Here is a 27,222-nt window from a genome sequence, read left to right on the forward strand (position 1 = left end):
GCCCATACTCTATCCCAATAATGCTACTCATATTGTATAGAAGATTTTAATTTATTCAATCCATTTTATTCATTTTTTAGTTTCTCTAGTTTCTCATTTTCTATTAGCTCAAAGATTCATGGGAGGCGTTATCAATTCAAATGTATCTTCACAAAATCCACCATAAACTCTACCCACCATTAATTCTATCACCAAACTTCTCTCACTATAAGAAAATAGAATATTTATAACAAAAATTAGTGATTATTACATAATGATAATTGTTCATACCCTTATCCAAAACATAAGCCAAGTCCAATCAGGCCAAGAGGCCTAATCCAAAAAGATTGGCCTTCACCGACTATCCAACCTCTTCTAAAAAGTCGGAGTCAACACCAGCAAGCAATCAGTACTTATCTAAGTGAATAACTGCCTCCTTAAATCTCTCACCCACTTCTAGAAGAGAGATCCAAATAACCCTAAGATAAAGGAACGGTTATCCACCATCAGAAGTGGAACTACTTCAGCGGTGGTTATTGGTTCATTCCCTATAAATACACTGACACACTCAGGTAAACCTAAGTTCCAATACTCTAAACCTGCTTAACCCCTTGCTAACTTAAGCATCAGAGTGTCTTCGCAAGTATCACCCCCCATTCTTCAAAACACACAACTCGGACAGCGGCTCCCAGACAGGAACAAGTCGGAGGCCACATTCCTTCAACGTTTGGGCCTTCCATTCGAGCCCAATCATCCGGTTCTAGGTAAGCCCCGCAACATTGGCGCCGTTGCCGGGGACTCGGAGATCAGCGCAATATGGCGGACAACCAGCATGAAGATGGACACACTGCCTCAGAGTCCGATCAAGAGCATGAGGACGCGGTCAACAAAAACTGAGCAATAATATCTCTATAAGGAGCGGAAAGACTATACAGTGAAGGCCCCTCGAATATCCAGGGACCGGAAAAAATCTCTTCTGAAGTTCATCAGCCCAGAAAAGATGGGCAGCCTTACATGGCCACCAAGGTCGGCTCGAACAACTAGAACAAGAGTTGGAACGACAGCGTGAAGTAGAGCGAAGCCTAAGGAGAGAGATCGAGTGACGAAGAGAGTTTGAAGAAAAGCTCTCGAGGTTGGAATCCAACCTCTGAAATAAGGATTCTCGCAGAGATCGAGAAGACACCCTGTTAGGGGAAGAAGACCCATTTATTGAGGACATCATGAGGGCTAAAGTTTCCAGAAACTTTAAAAGCCCTGACATGGATCTGTATGATAGGACGACTGACCCGAAGCATCACCTCAATAACTTCAAAAGTCGGATGTACTTAGCTGACGTATTAGACGCTACTCGCTGCAAGGCCTTTCCAACAACCTTGACAAAAGCAGCCATGAAGTGGTTCGATAGTCTTCCCCCCAGGTCGGTCACCAGCTTTGACGACCTCTCACGCAAGTTCCCCACGCGCTTCTCAATCCAGAAGGACAAAGTTAAGCATGCACCTAGCCTACTAGGAGTGAAACAGGAGGTCGGAGAACCCCCTGAGAGACTACATGAAAAGATTCAACAAGGTGTGCTTGGAAATTCAAGACTTGCCTACTGAAGCAGTGATAATGGGTCTCGCTAATGGACTTCGAGAAAGACCCTTCTCCCAGTCCATCTCAAAGAGACACCCGACTTCCTTAAGTGATGTACAAGAACGAGCTGAGAAGTACATCAACATGGAAGAGAATGCCAGATTACGAGAACCAAGCTGGTGGCTGGGGCACCCTCACCAATCCAAAGAAAAGGAGAGGGAGCCCAAGAAAAACGAAGAAGTTGGGCTTGAGAGGCCCAGAAGATACCACTCCTACACTCCTTTACGACTTTTCCTAGTCGACGTATACAAAAAAAATTGTCATACTGAAAAGCTTCCTCCCCACGACCTATTAAGAACAAAAAGGGGGGAAGCCGTAATGAATACTGTGAATATCACAAGCTGTATGAAAGGCCCGACCTCCCAACTATTTCTTTTACCAAGGAGGAAGGGCAAGGTATTATGCTCGGGCACGACGACCCGGTAGTAATCACTATGATTCTCGCCGATGCTCATCTGCATAGAACTCTGGTGGATCAAGGGAGCTCAGCCGACATCTTGTTCAAACCAACATTTGACAAGTTGGGATTGGACGAGAAGGAGCTAAGGGCTACCCTGACACTCTCTTCGGACTAGGGGACACTCTCATCAAGCCACTGGGCTTCATGCCCCTGCATACAACTTTTGGAAAGGGGACGAAATCCAAGACTCTAAGCATAGACTTCATTGTCGTCGATGTAGCCTCTACTTACAATGCCCTGATAGACAGAACAACCCTAAGTTGGCTTGGAGCAGTGGTTTCTACCCCCCATCTTTGCATGATATTCCCAATACCAGAAGGGATTGCTACCATTAGAGGAGACCAGAAATTGGTGAGAAAGTGTTACAATGAAAGCCTGAACCTAAGAGGTAAAGGCAAAGAAGTCAATATCATTGAGCTCGGGGGAGTCCGAATTAAAGAAGAATTACGGCCACAACCCAGAGGAAAGGCCGAAGAGGTACAGATCGAGCAAGAGATAGGGAAGAACACCAACATATGAGCCAATTTAGCAGAAGACCTGAAGCAGAAGCTGGTACAGTTCCTACAAGAGAATTCCAATATCTTCGCCTTGAAAGCTTCCGACATGCCCGGAATAGATCCCGAATTCATGTCACATAGATTGGCTGTTCATCTGTGATCCCGACCTATTTAGCAAAGAAGACGGAAGCTAGGACTTGAACGGGCTCAAGTGGTCGTAGAGCAAGTGCAAGCCCTGCTAGAGACAGGCTTTATTAGAGAAGTCAAGTATTCGGCCTGGCTAGCAAACGTGGTATTGGTCAAAAAATAGAATGGCAAATGGAGGATGTATGTTGACTACACCAATCTCAAAAATGCATGTCCGAAAGACCTATATCCCTTACCTAATATTGATACACTAGTAGACTCTAGCTCGGGATATCAGTATTTGTCATTCATGGATGCCTACTCGGGATATAATCAAATCCTGATGTACAAGCCAGACCAAGAGAAGACACCGTTCATCACGCCCAGAACAAACTATTGCTACATGGTCATGCCATTTGGATTAAAAAATACGGGGGCCACATATCAAAGGCTGATGAATAAGGTGTTTGCACCTCACTTGGGAGAACTAATGGAGGTATATGTGGACGACATGTTGGTAAATACTACAGATGACACCTGCATCCTGAGCGACCTCACGCAAGTATTCAACACCATAAGAATGCATAAGATGAGACTAAATCCCGATAAGTGCACCTTTGCAGTGGAGGCTGGAAAATTTCTAGGATTCATGCTAACACAAAGGGGGATTGAAGCTAACACGGATAAGTGTAGAGCGGTCCTGGAAATGAAGAGCCCGACCTGTTTAAAGGAAGTCCAACAGCTGAATGGCTGACTTGCAGCTCTATCCAGGTTCTTGGCAGGATCAGCATTAAGATCCTTACCACTTTTTGCCCTATTAAGAAAAGGATGCCAGTTCGAATAGACCTCTGAATGTGAAGATGCCTTTCAGGAGTTCAAAAGATTTCTGAGCCAACCTCCCATTCTTACCCGACCAAAAGCAGGGGAAGAACTCGTGTTATATATAGCTGTCGCCGAGAATGCCGTAGCGTCAGCATTAATACGAGAAGCTGAAGTCGGGCAACATTCTGTCTACTTCACAAGTAAGGTGCTACAAGGCCCTGAACTAGGATATCAAAATCTTGAGAAGTTCGCATATGCCCTAGTTGTAGCATCTAGAAGGCTTTGGCCTTATTTTCAAACACATATTATAAGAGTTCGGACGAACAAGCCCATGAAGCAAATCCTTCAGAAAACGGATGTTGTGGGCAGGATGGTTCAATGGGCTATAGAGTTATCCGAGTTCGACTTGAAATACGAAGCTCAGACAGCTATCAAAGCCCAATGCTTCATTGACTTCATGGCTGAATACGCAGTAGATCAAGAGGAGGCCTCCACAACCTGGGAATTATATGTGGATGGCTCCTCCAACAAAGTCGGAAGTGGTGCAGGCATAATACTGGTTAATCAAGAAGGAACTCAAATAGAGGTCTCCTTGAAATTTGAATTTCTGGCCTCCAATAATCAGGCAAAATATGAAGCCCTGATCGCTGGGCTAAAGTTAGCCAAAGAAGTCGGAGCGACAAAAGTAGTAGCCTTCAGTGACTCTCAAGTCGTGATTTCCCAGATTAAGGGAGAGTACCAGACAAAGGATCCTAACATGAAGGGGTACTTGGAAAGAACGCTTGAGCTTCTTAGGCAGTTCCTCGAAATTGAAGTCAGACACAACCAGGGAGTTCAATAGTAGAGCCAATGCCCTGTACAGAAATATTATCATCCGATTTGGAGTTCCACACTCCATCACAACTGATAATGGTACACAATTTACTGACTCAACATTCAGAAGCTTGGTGGCTAGCATGAAAATCAAGCATCAATTTACCTCGGTTTAGCATCCCCAAGCAAATGGACAAGCAGAAGTAGCCAATAAAGTTATATTGGTAGGGTTAAGGAAAAGGCTTCAAGAAGCAAAGGGAGCTTGGGCTGAAGAGCTTCCTCATGTGTTATGGGCCTACCAAATCACACCTCATTCAACTACCGGCAAAACACCTTTCTGACTTGCTTACAGCATTGAAGCCATGATCCTGATAAACCACTATTTTACAGTTTATTTTGTATTGAATTGAGTGAATTTTATCAATTATTCATACACTTATTCATATAAATTGCATGGTTTTACAAATTCTTCCTAATTTTGTGCTATGATTGAAAACATGCTTCTTTGGCCTTAAATTTGCTAATTTTAATCCTCTCTTATTACCATTCGATGTCGTGACATGTTTGCTAAGTGTTTTCAGGTTTTATAGGGCAGGAATGGCTTAGAGAATGGAAAAGAAGCATGCAAAAGTGGAAGGAACACAAAAAATTAAGGATTTCAGAATCTGGTAGCGATGCGCACGCATGGATGACGCGTACGCGTGACTGGTGCAGCATACAAATGACGCGCACGCATGGCTGACGCCTACGCGTGGCCAGTGAAAAGTTCAACGACGCGTACGCGTGGCTGACGCGTACGCGTGACGAGCGTCACGTGCTGCATTAAATAGAATTCGCTGGGGGCGATTTCTGGGCTGCTTTTGACCCAGTTTCAGGCCCGAAAATACATATTAGAGGCTACAGAGTGGAGCTGGAAGGGAGACACGATTTCATTCACACAATTTTAGGTTTTAGATGTAGAATTCTAGAGAGAGGCTCTCTCCTCTCTCTAGATTTTAGGGTTTTTACTCCAATTTCTTCTTAGATTTAGATTTAATTTCTGTTTTTATTTACAATTCCTTGCAATTTATTGTTCTAGCACCTTTGTTCTTCAATTCTACTTGTCATTTCCTTCACTTTGTTATCCTTATGTTTATGCACTCTTGATACTTTGGATCCTTGTTAATGCAATTTATATGTTTATGTTGTTATTGCTTTCTTCAGTTGTCATTATTAATTTCTTTCGATTGGTAGTTGTTAGATTTTATTAAATTTTCTACTCATCTTTTGAAAATTTCTTGAATCATTTTGGTGCTTTGTGACTTGTTTAGCATTCATGAAAATTTTTTGCCCCACACACAAGATTAGTGCTTTCATCCCTTCTGACTCATTATTCTTTGTTTTTATGCTTCATTATCATTGAGTTAGGATAGGACCAAATGCTCTCATGCTTATCACTAATCTTGTATGTGTCAATTCCTGTTTTAACTTGATGTTTCTGAGTATTCTTGCCATTTACTTATGCTTTGACTTTACTCTTGCATCAAGTGTTAGTTGATATTAGGGGGGTTCATGGTTTGGTTAATCCAAAAACCAAACCAATTTTTTGGTTAACCAAAAATATAGTAGTGGTGAATTAACCAAATTGGTTTCATATGATAAAACCGGTTATTAACCGGTTAGTAAAATTCAAAATCGGTTTTTAATCGGTTATTAAAATAAAAACTGGTTTTGAAAAAATAACCGATTTTTATATAGAAAAACCGGTTTTTATATCAAAAATTGGTTTTAACACTGAAAACCGGTTTTTATATCAAAAAACCGATTTTTACACTAAAAAATTGGTTTTTATACCAAAAAATTTTTTTACATATAAAAACCCAAATTTTTTACCTTTTTTCTTTTAAATTGTTTTTTTAATCTAAAAATTAATTTTTTTTCTTTCTAAATAATACAAATAACATTTGTAAATAATAAAATTCCTTCCATTATAAATTATAATTACTTTTCTAAACTTTTGGTGGCAATACTTATCACATACACCTACTAAAGATAATGGAAGTGAAACATTAAATATTGGGTAGAAAAATAGTTGGTAAAGCAGGCTAATAGGGTGATAAAAGAAAAAGAATGGTCTCAAGAGCATTTCCTGTTTAATCTGTCATGATTAATGATGAGAATCATTTTTGGGTCAACTTGCACAAAGTGCATACACAAAGGAAAATGCAAACAATACCTAAATTCAGGAATTACAGCTAGAAATGTGGACAAGACAAGGTGTATAACATCATAGATTAGTGGACATAAATTTTTGACAAATTTATCATACATTGCAAGACTAAAAGAAGCAGCAAAGAATGAGCATCAAAGAAAAGAACCCAAAATTCTCATCTAGGGAAAGCTACCGCCATAAACAATTAACTTAGTAAGTCTAATCTCTTCACCACTTATAAAACAAACAATCAAGACTTTCTAATCATCCTCAAGCGCAATTGAACCTGGACCCACTGAACAAGTAATGTCCTCTGATAAAATCAAATCTGCACACAAAAAAACTATAATTATAAATTTTAAAAAATTATAATTATAAGTTAAACTAAAACATTTTCTAAGTAAATCATATGATATATTTAAGAAACATTTAATATTCAATTTACCTTGCTCGACCTTTTCAAGCTCTTCGAAATTCTCAGGTGCAAGACAAGAGAAAAAGTCTCCTTTAAGCCAATCTTCGGTACATACAAGAGCTTCTACGATCTTAGGAGTCAATGAGCTACGATATTGATCAATGATTCTTCCCCCCATACTAAAAGCAGACTCAGAAGCCACTGTTGAAACTGGTATAGCCAATATGTCCCGTGCCATATTTGCTAGGATGGAAAACCGATTCGAGTTAACCTTCCACCATCCTAGAATATCCAAAAGCTTATCATCTGGCTCACAGTCTTCATTCAAATAACGATCAAGCTCAGATTTAAGATTGGATTTGCGACCGGTTGATCAGCAATATAACCCCATATCATAAATGTCTTTGGCTTTATCACTTGCACTCGGTTGGGAGAGGGTATCATCTTGGTTTCCTTCTTCTGCACCTTGATATAAATTATAAAGTGAATGAAGACAAGAAGACAACTTTATCTTCAATTCACCGCCCACTTCTGCACCAAAAGAATTAACTAGGCACCATTCAACATAATCCAACTTATGGCAAGGATCTAGAACTACAGCAATTAACAACAACATGTTAATAGTTTTTTCATTTCCCCAATACTTGTTGTATTTTGCTTTCATCTTACTTGCCATAAGACTTATGCTCAAATCATCATCATCACGATATTGTTGAATCCTCCTTCCAAGAGCAAACACTTCTTTCATGTACAAGTTACTGGTGACATAAGAGGATCCAGAGATGCGAAGTGTAGCATCGTAAAACATCTCTAAAAATGGTAAGACGGACTTAGCATAATCCCAATCTTGAATTGAAGGTACTCCTCTTCCCTTGTTTAATTCTTCAACAAATTTTTTGTCTTGCATCTCTAATAGCTCAAATGCCTTCTGATGCTTTAAGGCTGCTACTAACATTAAGTATGTAGAGTTCCATCGCGTTTCAACATCTATGCAAACAAGACTCTTATGTGGAATATTCTCTTCTGCAATACATGCCTTGAACCTAGTTAATCTTGAATTTGAGGATCTAACATACTTCACAGCATCCCGAATTTTGGCAACCGAATCATCAATCTCCTTCAATCCATCCTTCACAATCAGGTTTAAAATATGTGCACAACACCGCATATGGAGATACTCTCCATTCAAAACTGAACTCTTCCAAGAAATCAGCCTTCTTTTTAAATACATAACTCCTACATCGTTAGACGATGCATTATCAACTGTCAAACTCAAGATCTTGTTCAACTTCCAGCTATTCAAGCAAGCTTCAACATTTTGAGCCATAATCTCTCCCGTGTGGCCGGTGACTTGGCAAAAATTTAGTATTTTCTTTTGCAACTTCCAATCCATATCAATGAAATGAACAGTCAAACACATATACGCCATATTCTGACACGAACTCCAGTTATCAGTTGTAAGACAAACTCTTCCTCCATATTTAGAAAAGTATTTTTGAAGTTGAACCTTCTTTATTTCATAGAGCATCAAGATGTCACGTGCCAATGTAATACGTGAAAGAGTGTTGAATCCTGGTTGTAGAGCCGTCGAATATTCTTTAAAACCTTGACTTTCTACAAATCGAAAAGGAAGCTCCTCGCGGACAAACATTGATATCAATTTTTCCCGGGCATATTCTGCATCAAACCTACCCACTTGTGCTTCTGGGCTAGGCGATGTGCCTATTTTCTGTCGTTTGCCTCTATCTGAACCGGGATTGCTTATGCAAATCTTTAAATGTGATCTCATTGCACTTGTTCCATTCCCGCACTTGATCACTTTCAAACAGTGTTGACATTGAGCCTTATTTTCATCATCAGATGTTCTCTTGAAGTGGTCCCAAACTGTTGATCGATTTTTACGTTCAGATGATGTGGTTGGGAGAGGAGGTAATGTAGAAGCCGAATGCTCTGCAGACTCTGACATGGGAACATCACGATCGGCTACCTCATTCTGAATAAGAAGCCATAAAATCTAATTATTAAATACTTCAACAAAGAAAAGTTATCAAGCACAAATCCAAGTTCAAACAATATATACATATACTTTGAAACTGATTCCAAGGGTGTTCAAAATGTCGATGTTCACAATATAAACAATATATGTGCTAATGCCTAATGGATAACATATACATTAATGACCCTCTTCCATTTCCTTTTTATATTTTTTTGTTTATATTTTTTGTTATTAAACTGGGTTTGATTTCATTTCCTTTTTTCCATTTCAAAATACAATGAAGTATCTCTCCAAGTAAAATAATTTGAAAAATGAATAAAAATGCATTCTCTGTTGTCTTTTTTCCATAGATAAAACAGAACCAACACAATTAAATATAAATATAGAGTTTAACAACAGTCAAAACAGAGGTCTGGAACCAAAATTACTTGCTTTTGCTTTCGATAGATTTTATATATAACTAATTATTGAGAATGATCGCATAAAAAAAGATAAAAGAATAGAAAATTGTTTTATCTTCACTTTGTATTAGAACTTTTAATTACAACAAAGTAACTGATTTAAGCATACAAATACTGATCATTCCTAAAACAATTGCTAGAAGCACATCCAAAGTATATCATTACTAAGCAAAACAAAAGTAACCTGTATTGTTCCTATAAGGATTAAAATCTAATTGCTGACCTAATCATGTTCTAATAGCTGACCTAATCATTAAGGATTAATACCTATTTATATTTAAAAATGAAAGCATATTAAAAGGAATGGATAAAAAATGAAAGCATATCAAGTGTTTTCCCTATGAATAGAAGTGTAGCTTATCATACCCAGCAGGAATTCAACTTTCTAGAATACTAGACCACTAGCAAAAGGTGTCAAAGTCTCCCACCAAACTAAAATGATGAAAATTTAGTAATGGAAATCTTAACTTGATCACAAATTATTTTTTATACAAGCTGATGGAAAATTTGTTGGAATTTTGAGCTAATTAACTTTAGATTAAGAAATTAGTATATCTGAAAGAACTTGAGTTCATTAGTTCTACTTTCTATACAATATTTTCTCTGTTATTAGAAAAGACCATTATATTCCAGGTTCTGTGAAATGAATGCTAAAAGTTTAGTTATTATGCTTCTAAGATTAGAATAAAAATTGTTGCCCAGCGAAGAAATTTGCAGCTGTAAAGTTGCAATAGAGTGAATAATGCATGATGAGACAGATAATTAGAACAACAATTCTCCATTCAATTTATAGTTTAATGGTGCAGAAACACATCATAATGCAGCAGCCAGAACAACAATTCTCCATTCAATGAGACAGATAATTAGAACAACAATTCTCCATTCAATTCATACAAATTAATTAAGTTTTAACAAATCAAAAAGTGAACCACAATGAAGAAGAAACTTACAGTAGGATCCATTGAAATGAAGAGTTCAATAATGAGAGATTTAAAATCTGCACATTTTCAATCCATTAAAATGAAGAAGTCAGAAGTATACTAATGAAGAAACAAAACAGAACAAATTAACAAAATAGAAAAAACCCAGATAACAAATCCAACTCAGAACTCAGAACCAAGGGCAAGGAGGGGGTTTACCTCAATTGATGAGCTCCAGCGAGCCACCGACGAAAGAAGAAGAGAACCGAAAAAGAGAGTTACTCAGGCGAATCAAAGTGAAGACAGAGTCGCGAATGGGAGGTCGAGGCAGAGAGATAGAGTCGCGAATCAAAGTGAAGACTCGAAGAGGTAGAGGTCCGAGGAGCCACCAGCGAGCTCCGGCGAGAGCGGAGGAGGAGAACTGTTGACGGCGGCGGACTGGAGAATTGGGTTTTGTCGAAGTATCGAAGACGAAGAGTGAATTTGAAATTAGGTTTTGATTTAGGTTTTAGTTTTAATTTGGTTTTGGTTTTGGTTAACCGGTTAAAAACCAGTTTTTTTTTTAATTTGGTTTTGGTTAACCAATTCTAAAAAATATGGATATGGTTTTTAAATTGTTTTATTAAACTGGTTAACCAAAATGTGGTTATGGTTTTTTAACCGGTTAACCACATTTTGGTTATTTTTTGAACACCCCTAGTTGATATGCCATTTGCTTATACTGTTTTCTCACTTGCATGTTGTAGCTACCATGTAGTTGAGAACCTCATTATTATTTGGCATTAGCCCACCCATATTTTATTTGCTGCATATATTTGTTTGTGGGTTATTCTTCTTACTTTTTCTCTTCTTTCAGGATGGCCGCTAAGAAGGAAAACGAAAAACTTCTAAATGGGGCGGACAAACAAGTTCCTGTGCCCCATCTTTTGAGAAAGGGCAACAGTTGTAGCAACCTGTCCACTTGCACATCTTTACATGCATCGAGGATGGTGCAATCTTTAAGTGTGGGGAGGTCGATCCCGACTTCCATGGGTAACAATTCCTTTTCCCAACACCAATTCTTACTCTTCTTTGTTAGTTAGTTGTTGCATTGCATAATAGATTGCATGTGTAGCTAGTTGCTTGCATGTATGTACTACTTGGTTGAAGTGATGAATTCTCTTCCAAGAAACTGTTTTATAGCATTTCACTAATTTGAATTAAAAAATTTTTTAAACTTGCTTGAAAAAATTTATTTTAGAACATGGTTTTAAGAGCTCAAACACATAAAACCAGTCAGATTTTAAACCTATTTAATTGGTTGCATCTTATCAACCAATCTTTTATTATTGTGTGTGTTGTTCTCTCTAAAATTGTGATCTTTGTCTTGCTTGATTCTATATTTTCATTGTTTGATGTATGCATGCACTTACGTGATTGAGGCCTTTGTTTCACTATAGCTCACATATCCATATGGCCTTACCATTTCATTATCCTTTGCAAACCAATGTTGAGCCTATTTTACCCAGTTATTCTTTACTTTAGCACATCATTAACCCTAAGCGAAAACAATGAATGACCTTAATTTGAATCCTTGGTTAGCTTAGACTAGTGAGAGTGCTCATGATTTAAGTGTGGAGAAATTGGATTTGAAAATATTTGGTTTGGGAATTGGGTATTGTATATTTTTGTAAAAATGTAAAAAAGATAGTTGAGCACATATTCTACATTCAATACCTTAATCATATGCATTAAGAAAAATAAAAAAAGGAGAAAAAAAGAGAGAAAAAAATAATAAAAAGGGGATAAAATGCCCCCAAAGTAAATGGTGATAGCAATGCATATATACTGTACTCAAAATTGGGATAAATGAATATGTGGTACCCATAGTTAATGGATAGTTAGATTTTGTACTCTGATTACATGGATTGTCTTAAGTTAGGTAGGAACTTTAGGTTAATCAAGGATTCAGATTTTAGTCAACTTGACCAAATACAAACCTACCTTGACCCTAACCCCATTACAACCCTTAAAACACCTCTTGATATGTGTATTCGTGCATTAAATTTTTGTTGATTGGTAGAAGAAAAGCAAGCCTTAGAAAGTAAGATTAGTAGAGAATTGAGAGAATCGAACCTCAAACACTTAAGCGATTAGAGTGTATACACTTCCGGTGAGGGTTTGATGCTCGATTCTTTGTTCCCGACTTTCACGAACTTTCTTCTTGCACGTCTATTTTTACTTCATTTTATGATTTAAATTAGTAAAATCCAGATCATATTTGTTCTTAGAAGATTTATTTACTTTTAACTAAGAAGGTAGAAGCATTTAGTATGTAGTTGCATTCATATAGATAGGTTGCATTGCATAAGTCCTACCATCCCTGTTCACTCTTTTGGTTCTCTTGAGCTTAGCATGAGAACATGCTAATGTTTAAGTGTGGCAAGATTGATAAACCACTATTTTACGGTTTATTTTGTATTGAATTGAGTGAATTTTATCAATTATTCATACACTTATTCATATAAATTGCATGATTTTACAAATTCTTCCTAATTTTGTGCTATGATTGAAAATATGCTTCTTTGGTCTTAAATTTGCTAATTTTAATCCTCTCTTATTACCATTCGATGCCGTGATATGTTTGCTAAGTATTTTCAGGTTTTATAGGGCATGAATGGCTTAGAGAATAGAAAAGAAGCATGCAAAAGTGGAAGGAACACAAGAAATTAAGGATTTCAGAATCTGGTAGCGACGCGCACGCATAGACGACGCGTACGCGTGACTGGTGTAGCATACAAATGACGCGCAGGCGTAGCTGATTCCTATGCGTGACCAGTGAAAAGTCCAGCGATGCGTACGCGTGGCTGACGCGTACGCGTGACGAGCGTCACGTGCTGCATTAAACAGAATTCACTGGGGGCGATTTCTGGGCTGCTTTTGACCCAGTTTCAGGCCCACAAATACATATTAGAGGCTGCAGAGTAGAGCTGAAAGGGAGACACGCTTTCATTCACACAATTTTAGGTTTTAGATGTAGAATTCTAGAGAGAGAGGCTCTCCTCTCTCTAGGTTTTAGGGTTTCTACTCCAATTTCTTCTTAGATTTAGATTTAATTTCTGTTTTTATTTATAATTCCTTGCAATTTATTGTTCTAGCACCTTTGTTCTTCAATTCTACTTGTTATTTCCTTCACTTTGTTATCCTTATGTTTATGCACTCTTGATACTTTGGATCCTTGTTAATGCAATTTATATGTTTATGTTGTTATTGCTTTCTTCAGTTGTCATTGTTAATTTCTTTCAATTGGTATTTGTTAGATATTATTATTATTGCAATTTTACCATGCTTTTATTTTGTGCCTAACAAGTGTTTGATAAAATTCTTGGTTGGACTTTAAATTAGCTTTTTGTATTCTTAACTTGGATTGAGTAATTTGGAGACTCTTGAATTGTCAAAGTCTCTTGTTGGTTGATGATTGAAAATTGCTAGTTGGTTTGAGTTTCACTAACTTTAGTCTTTGATTAGGACTTGTGAACTCAAGTTGATTTGCTCACTTGACTTTCCTTCAATTGTTAGAGGTTAACTAAGTGAGAGCAATTTTCAATTACCATCGCAATTGACAATGATAATGAGGATAGGAATTCCGATTCTCAAACCTTGCTAGGACTTTTCTTAGTTGTTAGTTATTTTCTTGTTATTTACATTCCTTGCTTATTAAACTCAAAACCCAAAAAGATACAATCTCATAACCAATAATAAACATACTTTCCTGCAATTCCTTGAGAGACGACCCGATGTTTAAATACTTGGATTAATTTTATTGGGTTTGCTTAAGTGACAAACAATTTAAACATTGACCGAGGATAATTTGTTGGTTTAGAACTATACTTGCAACGTGACATTTTTGTGAAATTCTTTAACGACAATTTTTCTCCGTCAAGTTTTTGTCAGCGTCGCCAGAGAAACACTTCCGGAACTGCTCAGATCCACTGGTAACACTACCTTGGTACCAATCTGGTTTTCGGCTTTTCCTTTCTTGAATTTGTCTTACTTCTATTTTGTTCTGTTGTTCTGATTATGAGCTTTTGCTTTAACTTGGAATTTCCAGTACCATTCTTGTTGCACTCCGATCGATTTGAATCCACCGCTTTTCTTGGTGATGTGGTCATTTTCGTTATAACGGGGAGTTAATGGTGTTGCTACTGTTGCAGTTCGGGTTGCTGTAGTTTCGATTTCTATGAGTTTCAATACTAAGGTAGGGGTTTTCTTAAAATTTATTTTATCTTATAGAGTTATTATAAATATATATTAATGTGAGAAACATATGTCTGTGATTATAATTGTCTTATAAATCTGGTTGTTTGCTGGACTGAATGACTGATTGCTTGAGTGGTGTGATTGTTGAAAAGTTATTTAGTTTATTATTATGAAAAGTGGTTTTTCTTGGTTTTGAAGTTATTTTGATCATGTAAATGAATCGGCTTTGGAAATGATCTGAGATATGAAAATGAATTAACTTTGGAAGCGGTTTAATTTTGAAAAAGATTTATTATTGGAAATGGTTGGATTTGAAAATAATTTGATATCAGAAGTAGTTGAATTTTGGAAAATGATTGAGATTTGAAAATGGTTGAGAAAGTGTTTGAGGAATGTTTGGATGGGACTCGAAAAGGGTGGTAGAGTTCGAGTTTTAGAGGAGATACTGTCGAAATTTTATAAAATTGGAAGTTTCGTTTGAAGTAATTATTTAAAAAGATTTGGTTTTAAACATTATATGTTTTATGATTGATTTATTTAGCAAAGAAAGAATTATGTTTTGAATTGGGATTGTTGATGAACGGAATGGAAAGAAGGATGATGAGGATTGACTTTGAAATATGATTTTTGAACGAGTTTAGAAATGAGATATGGATTGATGAATGATGATGATATTGAGAATGATTTAGATATTAATGAATGTTGAATGAATTATTCATATGGCTTATGAATTTGAATTATTTAAGACACGAGTTTCCCTGGGTAGACGCAGTGGCTTGCCACCACTTGCTCCAGGTTGAGACTCAATACTCTGTTGATCCTACAACGTAAGGGTGACCGGGCACTTATAAATTCCTGGGAATGGTACCCCCGTTGAGCGATTTGATATATATATGAGAAAAAGCTATGCATAGACTCATGGGGATGTGCGTCGAGGGACAGTCCAAGGGTTCAACAAACCGGACTTGTCGGGTTGGCTGTATAACTGACAAATGAGCTCATTAGCCATAGGACAGGCATGCATCATATACATTTGTATGCTTTGCTTGGGTTTGAATTTGTTTTAGTTTGCCTAATTGTTAAACTGTTATTAACTGCTACCTGAACTATTTGCTGTAACTGCTACCTAAACCTGTGATTTCCTGTCTGTTTTGCCTGTGTTTGTCCTGGTGTGCTACTTTTGAGAATGAGCTTTGGTGCTAAATTAATGATTGTGTTGATTGATTGCGTGGTTGGTTTCTGATTAAGATTTTCTTATAAGAAAATAAAGGTTTTGGATTTTTGGATATTTAAATATTGATTTTCGAAAAGGATTTTTGGATGACTAGTTGTTGGTTTTTTTAAAAGATTCAAAGGATGAACAATAATCACTGAGCTTAAAAATAGATTTCTCTTTAAATATCTTATTATGACAATTCTGAAACTCTGTGGTGAGACCGTGTGGTTAGGTTCTCACCCCCTACAGCTTTATCTTTTCAGGAGACAGATGAAAAAGCTCACAAAGGGTTGTATTACGTTTCGCTTAGTCGATAATGCTGTTTAGTTTTTATTTACTTACCCCTCACCATCAATATTATATTATGTAAGAGGGATAGGAGTTGTATGACTTGTATGTATATAATATGTATAGGTTACTTGAGTAAGAAGTTTTGTACATGTATATGCTTGTCTTGTTTTATTTAAAAAGTAGTCTTTCTCCGGTTTTCAAAAAGAACAGTGATACAATTTCGAGTCAAAGTCTCCAATTTTATTATTAAGTATATGAAGTCGTCGTAATACTTCTTCCTATCAGAATAGTACAGCCGAAAGCATGACATTCTGATAGTGAGGGTGTTACATTAGTCAAGCAAATAGGAGATGTAGGTATGTTGTTTAATTGCATAAAAGAAAATAAAGAAAAAATATTACTCAGAACTCAGAAGTTGTGTAAACTATTATAAGAAGGTGGTTAAGGCTTGGAGGTGCTTTGTTCTTTTGGATTAACTCTGGTCTTACTGTCTTCTTCAACTGTGAATGATTTCTTCTATGGTAGGCTGTATGTGATCAATGCCAGTTGAGAGGTCGCCAATGCTCCTCCAGATCTGAACCCCAGGGTTAGTGTTGATCCATTTTGATTGAGGGTGAAGCTCCTGCTGTCCATTCTCCTTAATGATCCTACTCAAAACGCCACAGAAAATGTCGAATCTTCCGGATCAGAGAATGCTACGCCTTTGGGTTCTAGCCTATACCACAGAGACTCTAATCTTCCCATACCTCGGCTGAACTGATGTTTCAAGAAGTCCCCAACGAAGTTGTGGATTAGCCGTCTAAAAGATGTATAATCAAGCTAGTGGTTCAATGCTTTCTAGTTACGTAGTCATACGAACCCAAGAAGAACACGGGTGGTTGTCAGGTATGCGGTCTTAGAATGAAGAACGAAGATACATCTTAGAATAGAGAATCAAACACGGATTGAAGAGAAACAGTAATACTTTTATTGATCCATAAAACTCAGCTTGGCTCCTCCCCTAAACCTAGGAGGTTTAGAAACTCATACTGATAGAAAATACAATGTAAAATGTGTAAAGTGTCAAAAGGTTTTAAAAATGTCCCGAACAAGGGTGGTCCTTGTTCTATATATACTAATATACTGACTAAGGATTACAAAAAAGGGTAAAATAGTCTTTTAGTGCTAAAATCCACTTCTGGGACCCACTTGATGAGTGTTTGGGCTGAACTTGATTGAGATCCACGTGCTAGGAGGCCTCTAGGGCATTGAACACTGGCTAGGGGGTTCTTTATGGGTGTTGGATACTGATCTCTTCTCCTTTGAGCACTGGACACCAGAACAAAGCAAGAGGCTGGCATTGAACGCCAGTTTTAGGCCTTCAATTCTGAAGCAAAGTATAGACTATTTTATATTTCTGGAAAGCCCTGGATGTTAACTTTCTATAACCGTTGAGAATTCTCCATTTGAACTTCTGTAGCTCTAGAAAATCTCTTTTGAATGCAAGGAGGTCAAATCCAGGCAGCATCTGCAGTGCTTTTCTGCCTCTGGATCAGACTTTTTCTCCAACTCCTCAATTTCAGCCAGAAAATACCTGAAATTGCATAAAAATACACAAACTCAAAGTAGAATCCAAAAATGTGAATTTTTCACTAAAACCTATGAAAACTTAATAAAACTTAGACAAAACATACTAAAAACTATATGAAAATGATGCTAAAAAGTGTATAAAAGATCTGCTCATCACAGACCCCAACAGTTCAAATTTTCCCTCGGATTAAAATTTGAAGATGATTTCAGATAGCAGCATCATCCATAGCAATCTGGCTGTATGGAAGGATGTGCTTCCTAGTAAACTTCGGCCCATCAAAGCCGGCATCCCCAACACTAGAGGCATCAGCTTCCAAGGTTTTTCGTTTTTTCTTTTCAGGTTCTGAGGTGGATTGAACTGGGGAGGAGGAGGAGGAGGAGGAGGAGGAGGAGGAGGAGGAGTAGGAATAGGATTTACCAAGATCGACCGAGAAGAAGAGGTCCCCAAACAAGACCCATGAAGAGGAGGAGTAACAGAAGCCCCGAGTTCCTGTGCAGCAGCTTAGGTGCGGGCATTTCTCTTAACTTCTTGTACCTTGTTGTACGCCACCCTCGATCCGCTTTTCATTTTTCTGAAAGAAAAAGTAAAAAATGATTAGCACCCAAGTCAAAAGTAAAGTAAATAGATTAATACAAGTCGGAAATAATCAAATTCAAAAACCAACAAGTGACTACCTAGCTCGGTCTTAACGTAGTTCGGAGATCCAAGAAGAAATTTCTTGGTGTCTAGGTTTGGAGCCCACCCACAAGCCTCTCGGCAAAAGTCAACTATAGTGTCCTCTACCTCCTCCAAGTCTACCAAACCATATTTTTCTACAGGTGATGGAAGGATTCATCAAAGATAGAAAAAATTTTCCGGCCTAGAATAGCTTGGAAGGAAATCCACTGCTGCTTATTCTTAGCACTAAAAGGTTTTGTCAGATGGAAAAGATAGAAGAAGATCTTTAAGGAAATTGAAAAGTCAACCCCTTGGCTGACAAGTTGATAAATTTTGAGAAAACTCCAAGAATTGGGATGGAGTTGGGTAGGAGCTACTCTACAATAGGACAACACTTCCATTTCGAAGTCGAAAAAAGGCAGGGTAATCCCAAGACGGCTAAAAACACAGTCATACATGAAAATAAAGTGGGGGTCAGTGTCACTAATCCTCCCACAGCAAACTCGGTCCTTAAGATCTGGGGCCACCAACTCATATTTGGGTTCATCATTATCAAGGCTACGGATCCATGTTGTTTTCTGAGCTTGGTTATGAAAACAGTATCTACTATTGGGCGTGCAGATAGTACAGAGGAGTCTACCCATCTCAATAAGGGTTCAGGGACACGGGAAGATATTTTTTCAGAAAATGGAAAATGTACGTAAAAGTGATAACACCTACATTGCGCAAAAATAAATCATCAAAAGCCAGTCCACAGCAAAGCAGTTCTTTTCAAACAAAAGTCAAGAGCAGCCAATAATCACAACCAAAAAGACTTTTGCAAAAAGAAAACCCAAAATATCAAAAAAATCTTCCTACTACGAACAGTAAAGATATCACAAAAGGAATCTCACTCCTAAAGCATAGAGAAGAAACAGAAAATACTGTAAAAAGCGAAAGGGAGATACAAAGAACTAACTTTTGTGAAGAAGAAGATAAAGAGGCAAACACTGCAGAACACCAACGGACGAAAGCGCAAGAAATTTGAGTAAGAACAGAGAAAGGGAGCGTCAAAAATGAAAGAAAAAGAAAGAAGGAGGAGGAAAAAGTATTTATAACACACTAGGGTCATAACTGTAAAACGACGCCGTCATTAAAAGAACACGCCGTTAACAATGTAACTGCCCCCCCCCCCACATGTAAATGCAAAAGCTAAACGGATGTGATGGTTGATTAAACGCGTCGATTGAAAATTCAAAATTACATCGGTTTCAAAACGAAAACCATGTCGGTTTTTCGACTTGAGCGTCCCCGAGTTCAATTAATACTCAAATCTAACTCATAATTAAGAGATCAGACTCGAGTAGGGGCACTATTCATACCCTGACCCAATACATAAGCCAGGCCCAATCAGGCCAAGAGGCCCAATCCAAAAAGATTGGCCATCACCGACTATCCGACATCTTATAAGAAGTCGGAGTCAACACCAGCAAGCAGTCAGCACTTATCCAAGTGAATAACTGCCTCCTTAAATCTCTCACCCACTTCTAGAAGAGAGATCCTAACAACCCTAAGATAAAGGAATGCTTATCCACCATCAGAAGTGGAACTACTTCAGCGGTGGTTATTGGTTCATTCCATATAAATACACTGACACACTCAGGTAAACCTAAGTTCCAATACTCTAAACCTGCTTAACCTCTTGCTAACTTAAGCATCCGAGTGTCTTCGCAGGTACCACCCTCCCCCCCCCCCAATTCTTCAAAACACACAACTCGGACGGCGGTAGGGGTGGCAATGGGGCGGGTAGGGGCGGGTTTTTACCTTACCGGACCCCGCCCCGCCGTCCTATTATTCATCTACTACCCGCCCCTGCGGGTACCCGCCCCTGCGGGTACCCGCCCCTATAAAATTAAATATTTTAATTTTTACATATTCATATATAAATTAAGACAAAAACTTAAAATTCATAGATAAATTAAACTACAAACATAAAATTCATACAATGTCATTAGCTCAAATAACTTGAAATTAAAAAAAAAAGTGTTAGATCACTATAAATTTAACACCATAATAAAGAAATTATAATATTAGATATAAAGGAAACTTCAACCCTTATTCTTTATCACTTTCAATATCATCATCATTAAAAGTTTACAAATCAAGATTTAAACCTGAAAATCATATAGAAGTTTGCAAATCAAGATTTAAAGCTGAGGGTATAAAATTAACATAAATCATATAAATGTATAAAGATCAGAATGCACAATTACAAAATCAGAATAAAATCAAAATTCAAAATGCAAAATCAGAATAAAATCAGAGATTTTCTACTCTTTATGAATACACATGCATAACCTAAATGATCAAAAGAAACAGAATCACTACAACACACTAAAATGATTTGAAATGGAAAAAAAATTAGAAAGAATGGAGGGTAATAGCTATCAGCTTGTCCTCATAGAGAACAACAAAATTGACTCAAGAGGTAAAAGGACATTGACTCAAGAACAACAAAATTTTGATGGCTCTACTCTAGGAAACACTGAATAAAAACAATAGTATATATAAATAATATACATTTCAGTCTTGTTGTTAACACTTAACACAAGGCTTTAAGTCACATGAATAAGTAAAGTGGCTCCTCTAGCCTAGTGGGGTCAAGTTCAAGTTCAAGTCATCATTTCTAACCACAACATTCCTTAGATGAACAACATTAATCTAATAATAATGATAATGATGGAATACATAGATTTGAAATGTTTAGAGCTATATAGCATGTATAATAAGCAGCATTGAAATGTAATAATGATGAAGATTGGATTATGAATCTTTGATAATCTCATAAAATTAATTAAGATGATGCATGCACTGATGATTAAAAAGAAGAGGAAAAGGCTGCTATGCTGCAGAATGTAGTAGTGTCTTGCAAATACAAACTCATAATACATATTACAAAATACTAATATGATCTACAAACATAAACAGGCATAGCACAAGTAAATTAAAAGGAGTAATTATTATTGTTATTTTATATTCATGATTAAATAATGAGGAAAAGAAAAGGGAGAAGAAAAAGTTGGACATGGTTACAGCTAAGCAGTAGGCAGATCTAGAAGGAGCCATGGTTCAAGCCAAGAAAGAAATGTGTGTGTTGTTGCTGTTTACAGGAAAAAGGAGCAAAAGTATATATATAAATAAAACAATAGTACATATAAATAATATACATTTCAGAGCTCAAGTTTTTAAAAGGATTGAATCTAAAGTTTAGGAGGAAAAAACAAAATTTTTTGGTTCAGTTTGATTATACAGAAAAACATAAAGGGTAAAGCTTCAATAAATGAATAAATAAAACAACAATGGAATTATTATATCATCATTCAACAGGATAAAGCCATCAATTTCAGACTCGTAACGAATTCAACAAGAATCAAGCTATTTCAATTTCAACAGGATGAAGCCATCAACCCACACCGTCACTTCATAGCTCAATTTCATAATTTAATTTTTTATTTAAAAAAGGGGAAAATGATTTTTTTTTAATTGAGCCAACAAACACTGATTGTTGCCTGAATCAAGCTATTTCAACCCACAAAACTTAGTAACAAACTCAGAAAACTCCCCAGAGAATCTGTTATCACCCAAATCAGAAATTGAAGAATTTTACAAGAAGAAGAGTTACACAACGCAGGAATCTACCCAGTCAAAAGAATCTATGGACTGAATTTTAAATGTTCTTTTGAGCATCAAAATTAATTTTAGTTTTATCTTAACTATTTTAACATAAATCATAAACATTAAATTAAAGAAAAAAATTGAAGATGCACATCAGTTGTAAGTATTGAGCGAGAAGTGCTTAGTGCTTACCAGTCACCAGAGAGACGACGACGGAGGAAGGAGGGACGACAAGGTGAGCAGAGACCAGAGGCCGCAGATCGCAGAGACCAGTCGGCGAGGACAGTGACGGCGGGAAGTGGGAGCGACGCCGACGTGAGCTCCGTGAGGGACAGCGGCGAGGTGACCGAGGTGAATGAGGAGGGTTGGTGTCTTTGTGAGTGACGGTGAATATGACGAGGCTAACCAGCTACAACGATGGGACAAGCTGTGACGGCGACTTACTGACGCAGCTGAAGAAGTGACTGTGGTCCTTGACTCCTTGGAGAAGAACCGAAGAAGTGAAGAGTGAGTGAGTGACGAAATGAGTTCTCTAGGGTTGAGAACGGAAATGAGCGACGGTGAGGAACTAACCCTAATTTCTAAACTTATATATATATATATATGCACTACTACAGGGCGGGTTTACCCTAAACCCGATCCCGCCACGTCCCGCTCATCCACCCCGCCACGCTTCGAACCCGCCCCGCTCTGGGTTGGGTTTAAACCCGCCCCGACCGGGTAGGGGCGGGGTGGGTACGGGTATTGCTGCCACCCCTAGACGGCGGCTTCCAGGCAGGAACAAGTCGGAAGCCACCTTCTTTCAACGTTTGGGCCTTCCATTCGAGCCCAATCATCCGGTTCTAGGTAAGTCTCGGAACAATATTGTTTTGTAACAACAATATAATTTATTACAAAACGTTTTGATATTTTATAATGACTTGATTTTTTTATTACAAAATTATATTGGCTTTTGTAACGAACCAGTATTTTGTTACAAAATTTTATAATATTTTATAACAAAAGATGAAATGGTTACAAAACTTCAAAATATTTTGTAACAAAATATCCATTTATTTCAAAAACTCTAATTATTTTGTAACAAAAATTTAATTTGTCACAAAATTTAATATTGTTTGTAACAAGTTATTTGTTTATCACAAAATACAAGAATTTTTGTAACTAAAAAAATTATTTTAAAATGTTAAAATCTTTAAGATAATTTTATTTTGGTTCAAAAATTTAATTTTTTAAAATATTATTTGTATTAATTAATTATTTTTATAAAAAAATTAAAGATTAAATGATTAATTTTTAAAAATGGTATATATTATTTTACATTTTTTTTATAAAATTAATATATAGTTTTTACTAATAATCAAGTCTTAAATGTTGATTAACAATTAATTTTTTAAATATAAATAAAAATAGTTACAATTTAAAAATAAAAACAAATGTGAAAAGTAAAAACCCTAATTTTAATCATCACTTTCCCTCTTTATTCTATTGTTCGTCACCTTCGTCTACTCTCATTGCCTCCACGGCTCCACCTCTCACACTCAAGGTCACCGTGTCATTGCAGAAAGCAGAACCATCATCGCTGCCTTGCTAGGTCACCCCTCTTCTCTTATTTAAAATAAATTTATAACAAATATTATTTTTTGTTTCATTACCGCTCTGAAATTTAACATATTTTTACTTAAACAAATTTTTGAAAAACTCTCTTAAGAACAAAATATAGAGCTATGATTTTTTTTCTCCCTCTACTAGTCTTAAACCCACCATAACCCAACACTCGTCATTAAGCCTGTAAGATTTTCAATTGTTAGAAAATAAATAATAAATTATTTGTGATTTATTATAGTTATTCATGATTTTATTTTCAAAAAAATATTTACTAAAAAGTAATTAAATCAAAGTGATGAAATTGAGTTTAAAATTAATTAAAACTCATATAATTTTTATAATATTTGGATATTTTCTTATTTAGAATTTAAAACTTTAATAATTTGATTACTCTTAGTTTTATTAAAAATACCTACTTTATACCATAATTTTATTAAAATACCTACTCTATACCCAAATTTTATTAAAATTTTCAAATAGAAACCTAATTTACACACACTCTCTAAACCCTAACCACCCTCACCTTTTTTCCCGCCCCCCCCCCCCAACACACACACTCAGCCCCTCACCATACACACACACACATGGAAAGAAAAGGAAGGAAAAGAGAGAGGCAGGGGTGGCAACAATACCCGTACCCGCGGGTACCCGCCCCGCCCTTACCCAGTCGGGACGGGTTTAAACCCGACCCGGAGCGGGGCGGGTTCGAAGCGTGGCGGGGTGGATGAGCGGGGCGGGGTCGGGTTTAGGGTAACCCGCCCCGTAGTGCATATATATATATATATATATATATATATATATATATATATATATATATATATATATATATATATATATATATATATATATATATATATAAATTTAGAAATTAGGGTTAGTTCCTCACCATCGCTCATTTCCGTTCTCAACCCTAGAGAACTCATTTCGTCACTCACTCACTCTTCACTTCTTCGGTTCTTCTCCAAGGAGTCAAGGACCACAGTCACTTCTTCAGCTGCGTCAGTAAGTCGCCGTCACAGCTCGTCCCATCGTTGTAGCCGGTCAGCCTCGTCATATTCACCGTCGCTCACAAAGACACCAACCCTCCTCATTCACCTCGGTCACCTCGCCGCTGTCCCTCACGGAGCTCACGTCGGCGTCGCTCCCACTTCCCGCTGTCACTATCCTCGCCGACTGGTCTCTGCGATCTACGGTCTCTGGTCTCTGCTCACCTTGTCGTCCCTCCTTCCTCTGTCGTCGTCTCTCTGGTGACTGGTAAGCACTAAGCACTTCTTGCTCAATACTTACCGCTGATGTGCATCTTCAATTTTTTTTCTTTAATTTAATGTTTATGATTTATGTTAAAATAGTTAAGATAAAACTAAAATTAATTTTGATGCTCAAAAGAACATTTAAAATTCAGTCCATAGATTCTTTTGACTGGGTAGATTCCTGCGTTGTGTAACTCTTCTTCTTGTAAAATTCTTCAATTTCTGATTTGGGTGATAATAGATTCTCTGGGGAGTTTTCTGAGTTTGTTACTAAGTTTTGTGGGTTGAAATAGCTTGATTCAAGGAACAATCAGTGTTTGTTGGCTCAATTAAAAAAAAATCAGTTTTCCCTTTTTTAAATAAAAAATTAAATTATGAAATTGAGCTATGAAGTGACGGTGTGGGTTGATGGCTTCATCCTGTTGAATGATGATATAATAATTCCACTGTTGTTTTATTTATTCATTTATTGAAGCTTTACCCTTTATGTTTTTCTGTATAATCAAACTGAACCAAAAAGTTTTGTTTTTTCCTCCTAAACTTTAGCTTTAATCCTTTTAAAAACTTGAGCTCTGAAATGTATATTATTTATATATACTATTGTTTTATTTATATATATACTTTTGCTCCTTTTTCCTGTAAACAGTAATAACACACACATTTCTTTCTTGGCTTGAACCATGGCTCCTTCTAGATTTGCCTACTGCTTAGCTGTAACCATGTCCAACTTTTTCTTCTCCCTTTTCTTTTCCTCGTTATTTAATCATGAATATAATAGTAACAATAATAATTACTCCTTTTAATTTACTTGTGCTATGCCTGTTTATGTTTGTAGATCATATTAGTATTTTGTAATATGTATTATGAGTTTGTATTTGCAAGACACTACTACACTCTGCAGCATAGCAGCCTTTTCCTCTTCTTTTTAATCATCAGTGCATGCATCATCTTAATTAATTTTATGAGATTATCAAAGATTCATAATCCAATCTTCATCATTATTACATTTCAATGCTGCTTATTATACATGCTATATAGCTCTAAACATTTCAAATGTATGTATTCCATTATTATCATTATTATTAGATTAATGTTGTTCATTTAAGGAATGTTGTGGTTAGAAATGATGACTTGAACTTGAACTTGACCCCACTAGGCTAGAGGAGCCACTTTACTTATTCATGTGACTTAAAGCCTTGTGTTAAGTGTTAACAACAAGACTGAAATGTATATTATTTATATATACTATTGTTTTTATTCAGTGTTTCCTAGAGTAGAGCCATCAAAATTTTGTTGTTCTTGAGTCAATGTCCTTTTACCTCTTGAGTCAATTTTGTTGTTCTCTATGAGGACAAGCTGATAGCTATTACCCTCCGTTCTTTCTAATTTTTTTTTTCCATTTCAAATCATTTTAGTGTGTTGTAGTGATTCTGTTTCTTTTGATCATTTAGGTTATGCATGTGTATTCATAAAGAGTAGAAAATCTCTGATTTTATTCTGATTTTGTATTTTGAATTTTGATTTTATTCTGATTTTGTAATTGTGCATTCTGATCTTTATACATTTATATGATTTATGTTAATTTTATACCCTCAGCTTTAAATCTTGATTTGCAAACTTCTATATGATTTTCAGGTTTAAATCTTGATTTGTAAACTTTTAATGATGATGATATTGAAAGTGATCAAGAATAAGGGTTGAAGTTTCCTTTATATCTAATATTGTAATTTCTTTATTATGGTGTTAAATTTGTAGTGATTTAACACTTTTTTTTTAATTTCAAGTTATTTGAGCTAATGACATTGTATGAATTTTATGTTTGTAGTTTAATTTATCTATGAATTTTAAGTTTTTGTCTTAATTTATATATGAATATGTAAAAATTAAAATATTTAATTTTTATAGGGGCGGGTAGGGGTGGGCGGGTACCCGCAGGGGCGGTTTCGGGTAGTGCAATTTACTACCCGCGGGTAGTGACGGGGCGGGTAGTAGATGAATAATAGGACTGCGGGGCGGGGTCGGGTAGGGTAAAAACCCGCCCCTACCCACCCCACTGCCACCCCTAGAGAGAGAGGGTGCTCAAAGGGGGGAGAAGGAGAAGGAAGGAGAGGAGGAAAAGGCCTGGCTGCCCTCGTCACTGCCAGCTCCGTCACCGTCGTTACCATTGGAGCTGCGCGAGGCCATCGTCACCATTGGAGCTTCGTAAAGCCGTCATCGCCATCGCCATCGTCGCCATCGATGGTTCTCTTAGTCGTTTGTGGGCTGTCACCTTTTCTGCTTCTGTTGTCACGCCGTCGTCTGCCCCTCTGGACGTCACTGTTTTTGAATCGCGCCCTGTCACTTGTTCTCTACCTCCTCGGTTTGGCCCACCTCTAATTAGGTAACTCAAGTGTCTCTTGTTCTGTGTTTTTAATTGATTTGGTATAAT

The 27,222-nt window shown here is 36.8% G+C and overlaps 2 protein-coding genes across 2 annotated transcripts; one reads left to right on the top strand and one right to left on the bottom strand.

Annotated features, from left to right (window-relative positions):
- Positions 1 to 1,587: 1,587 nt before the first annotated feature.
- On the top strand, positions 1,588 to 4,357 carry LOC148549784 (uncharacterized). The gene is made up of 2 exons (XM_088495783.1): positions 1,588 to 1,854; positions 3,566 to 4,357. The coding sequence occupies exons 1-2, from the start codon at positions 1,588 to 1,590 to the stop codon at positions 4,355 to 4,357; spliced, it is 1,059 nt and encodes a 352-aa protein (XP_088351909.1).
- Positions 4,358 to 6,780: 2,423 nt separating this feature from the next.
- LOC110265355 (zinc finger BED domain-containing protein RICESLEEPER 2-like) lies at positions 6,781 to 27,030 on the bottom strand. Its single transcript, XM_021108317.2, has 6 exons — positions 26,957 to 27,030; positions 25,416 to 25,430; positions 24,640 to 24,844; positions 7,353 to 8,928; positions 6,966 to 7,253; positions 6,781 to 6,848 (listed from the first exon to the last, which is right to left on the bottom strand). Exons 1-6 carry the CDS (start codon positions 27,028 to 27,030, stop codon positions 6,781 to 6,783), a joined length of 2,226 nt encoding a protein of 741 aa, XP_020963976.2.
- Between the last annotated feature and the right edge of the window lie 192 nt (positions 27,031 to 27,222).

Source organism: Arachis ipaensis, chromosome B8 (assembly GCF_059453495.1).
Source record: "Arachis ipaensis isolate K30076 ecotype BB chromosome B8, ASM5945349v1, whole genome shotgun sequence".
NCBI lineage: Eukaryota > Viridiplantae > Streptophyta > Magnoliopsida > Fabales > Fabaceae > Arachis > Arachis ipaensis.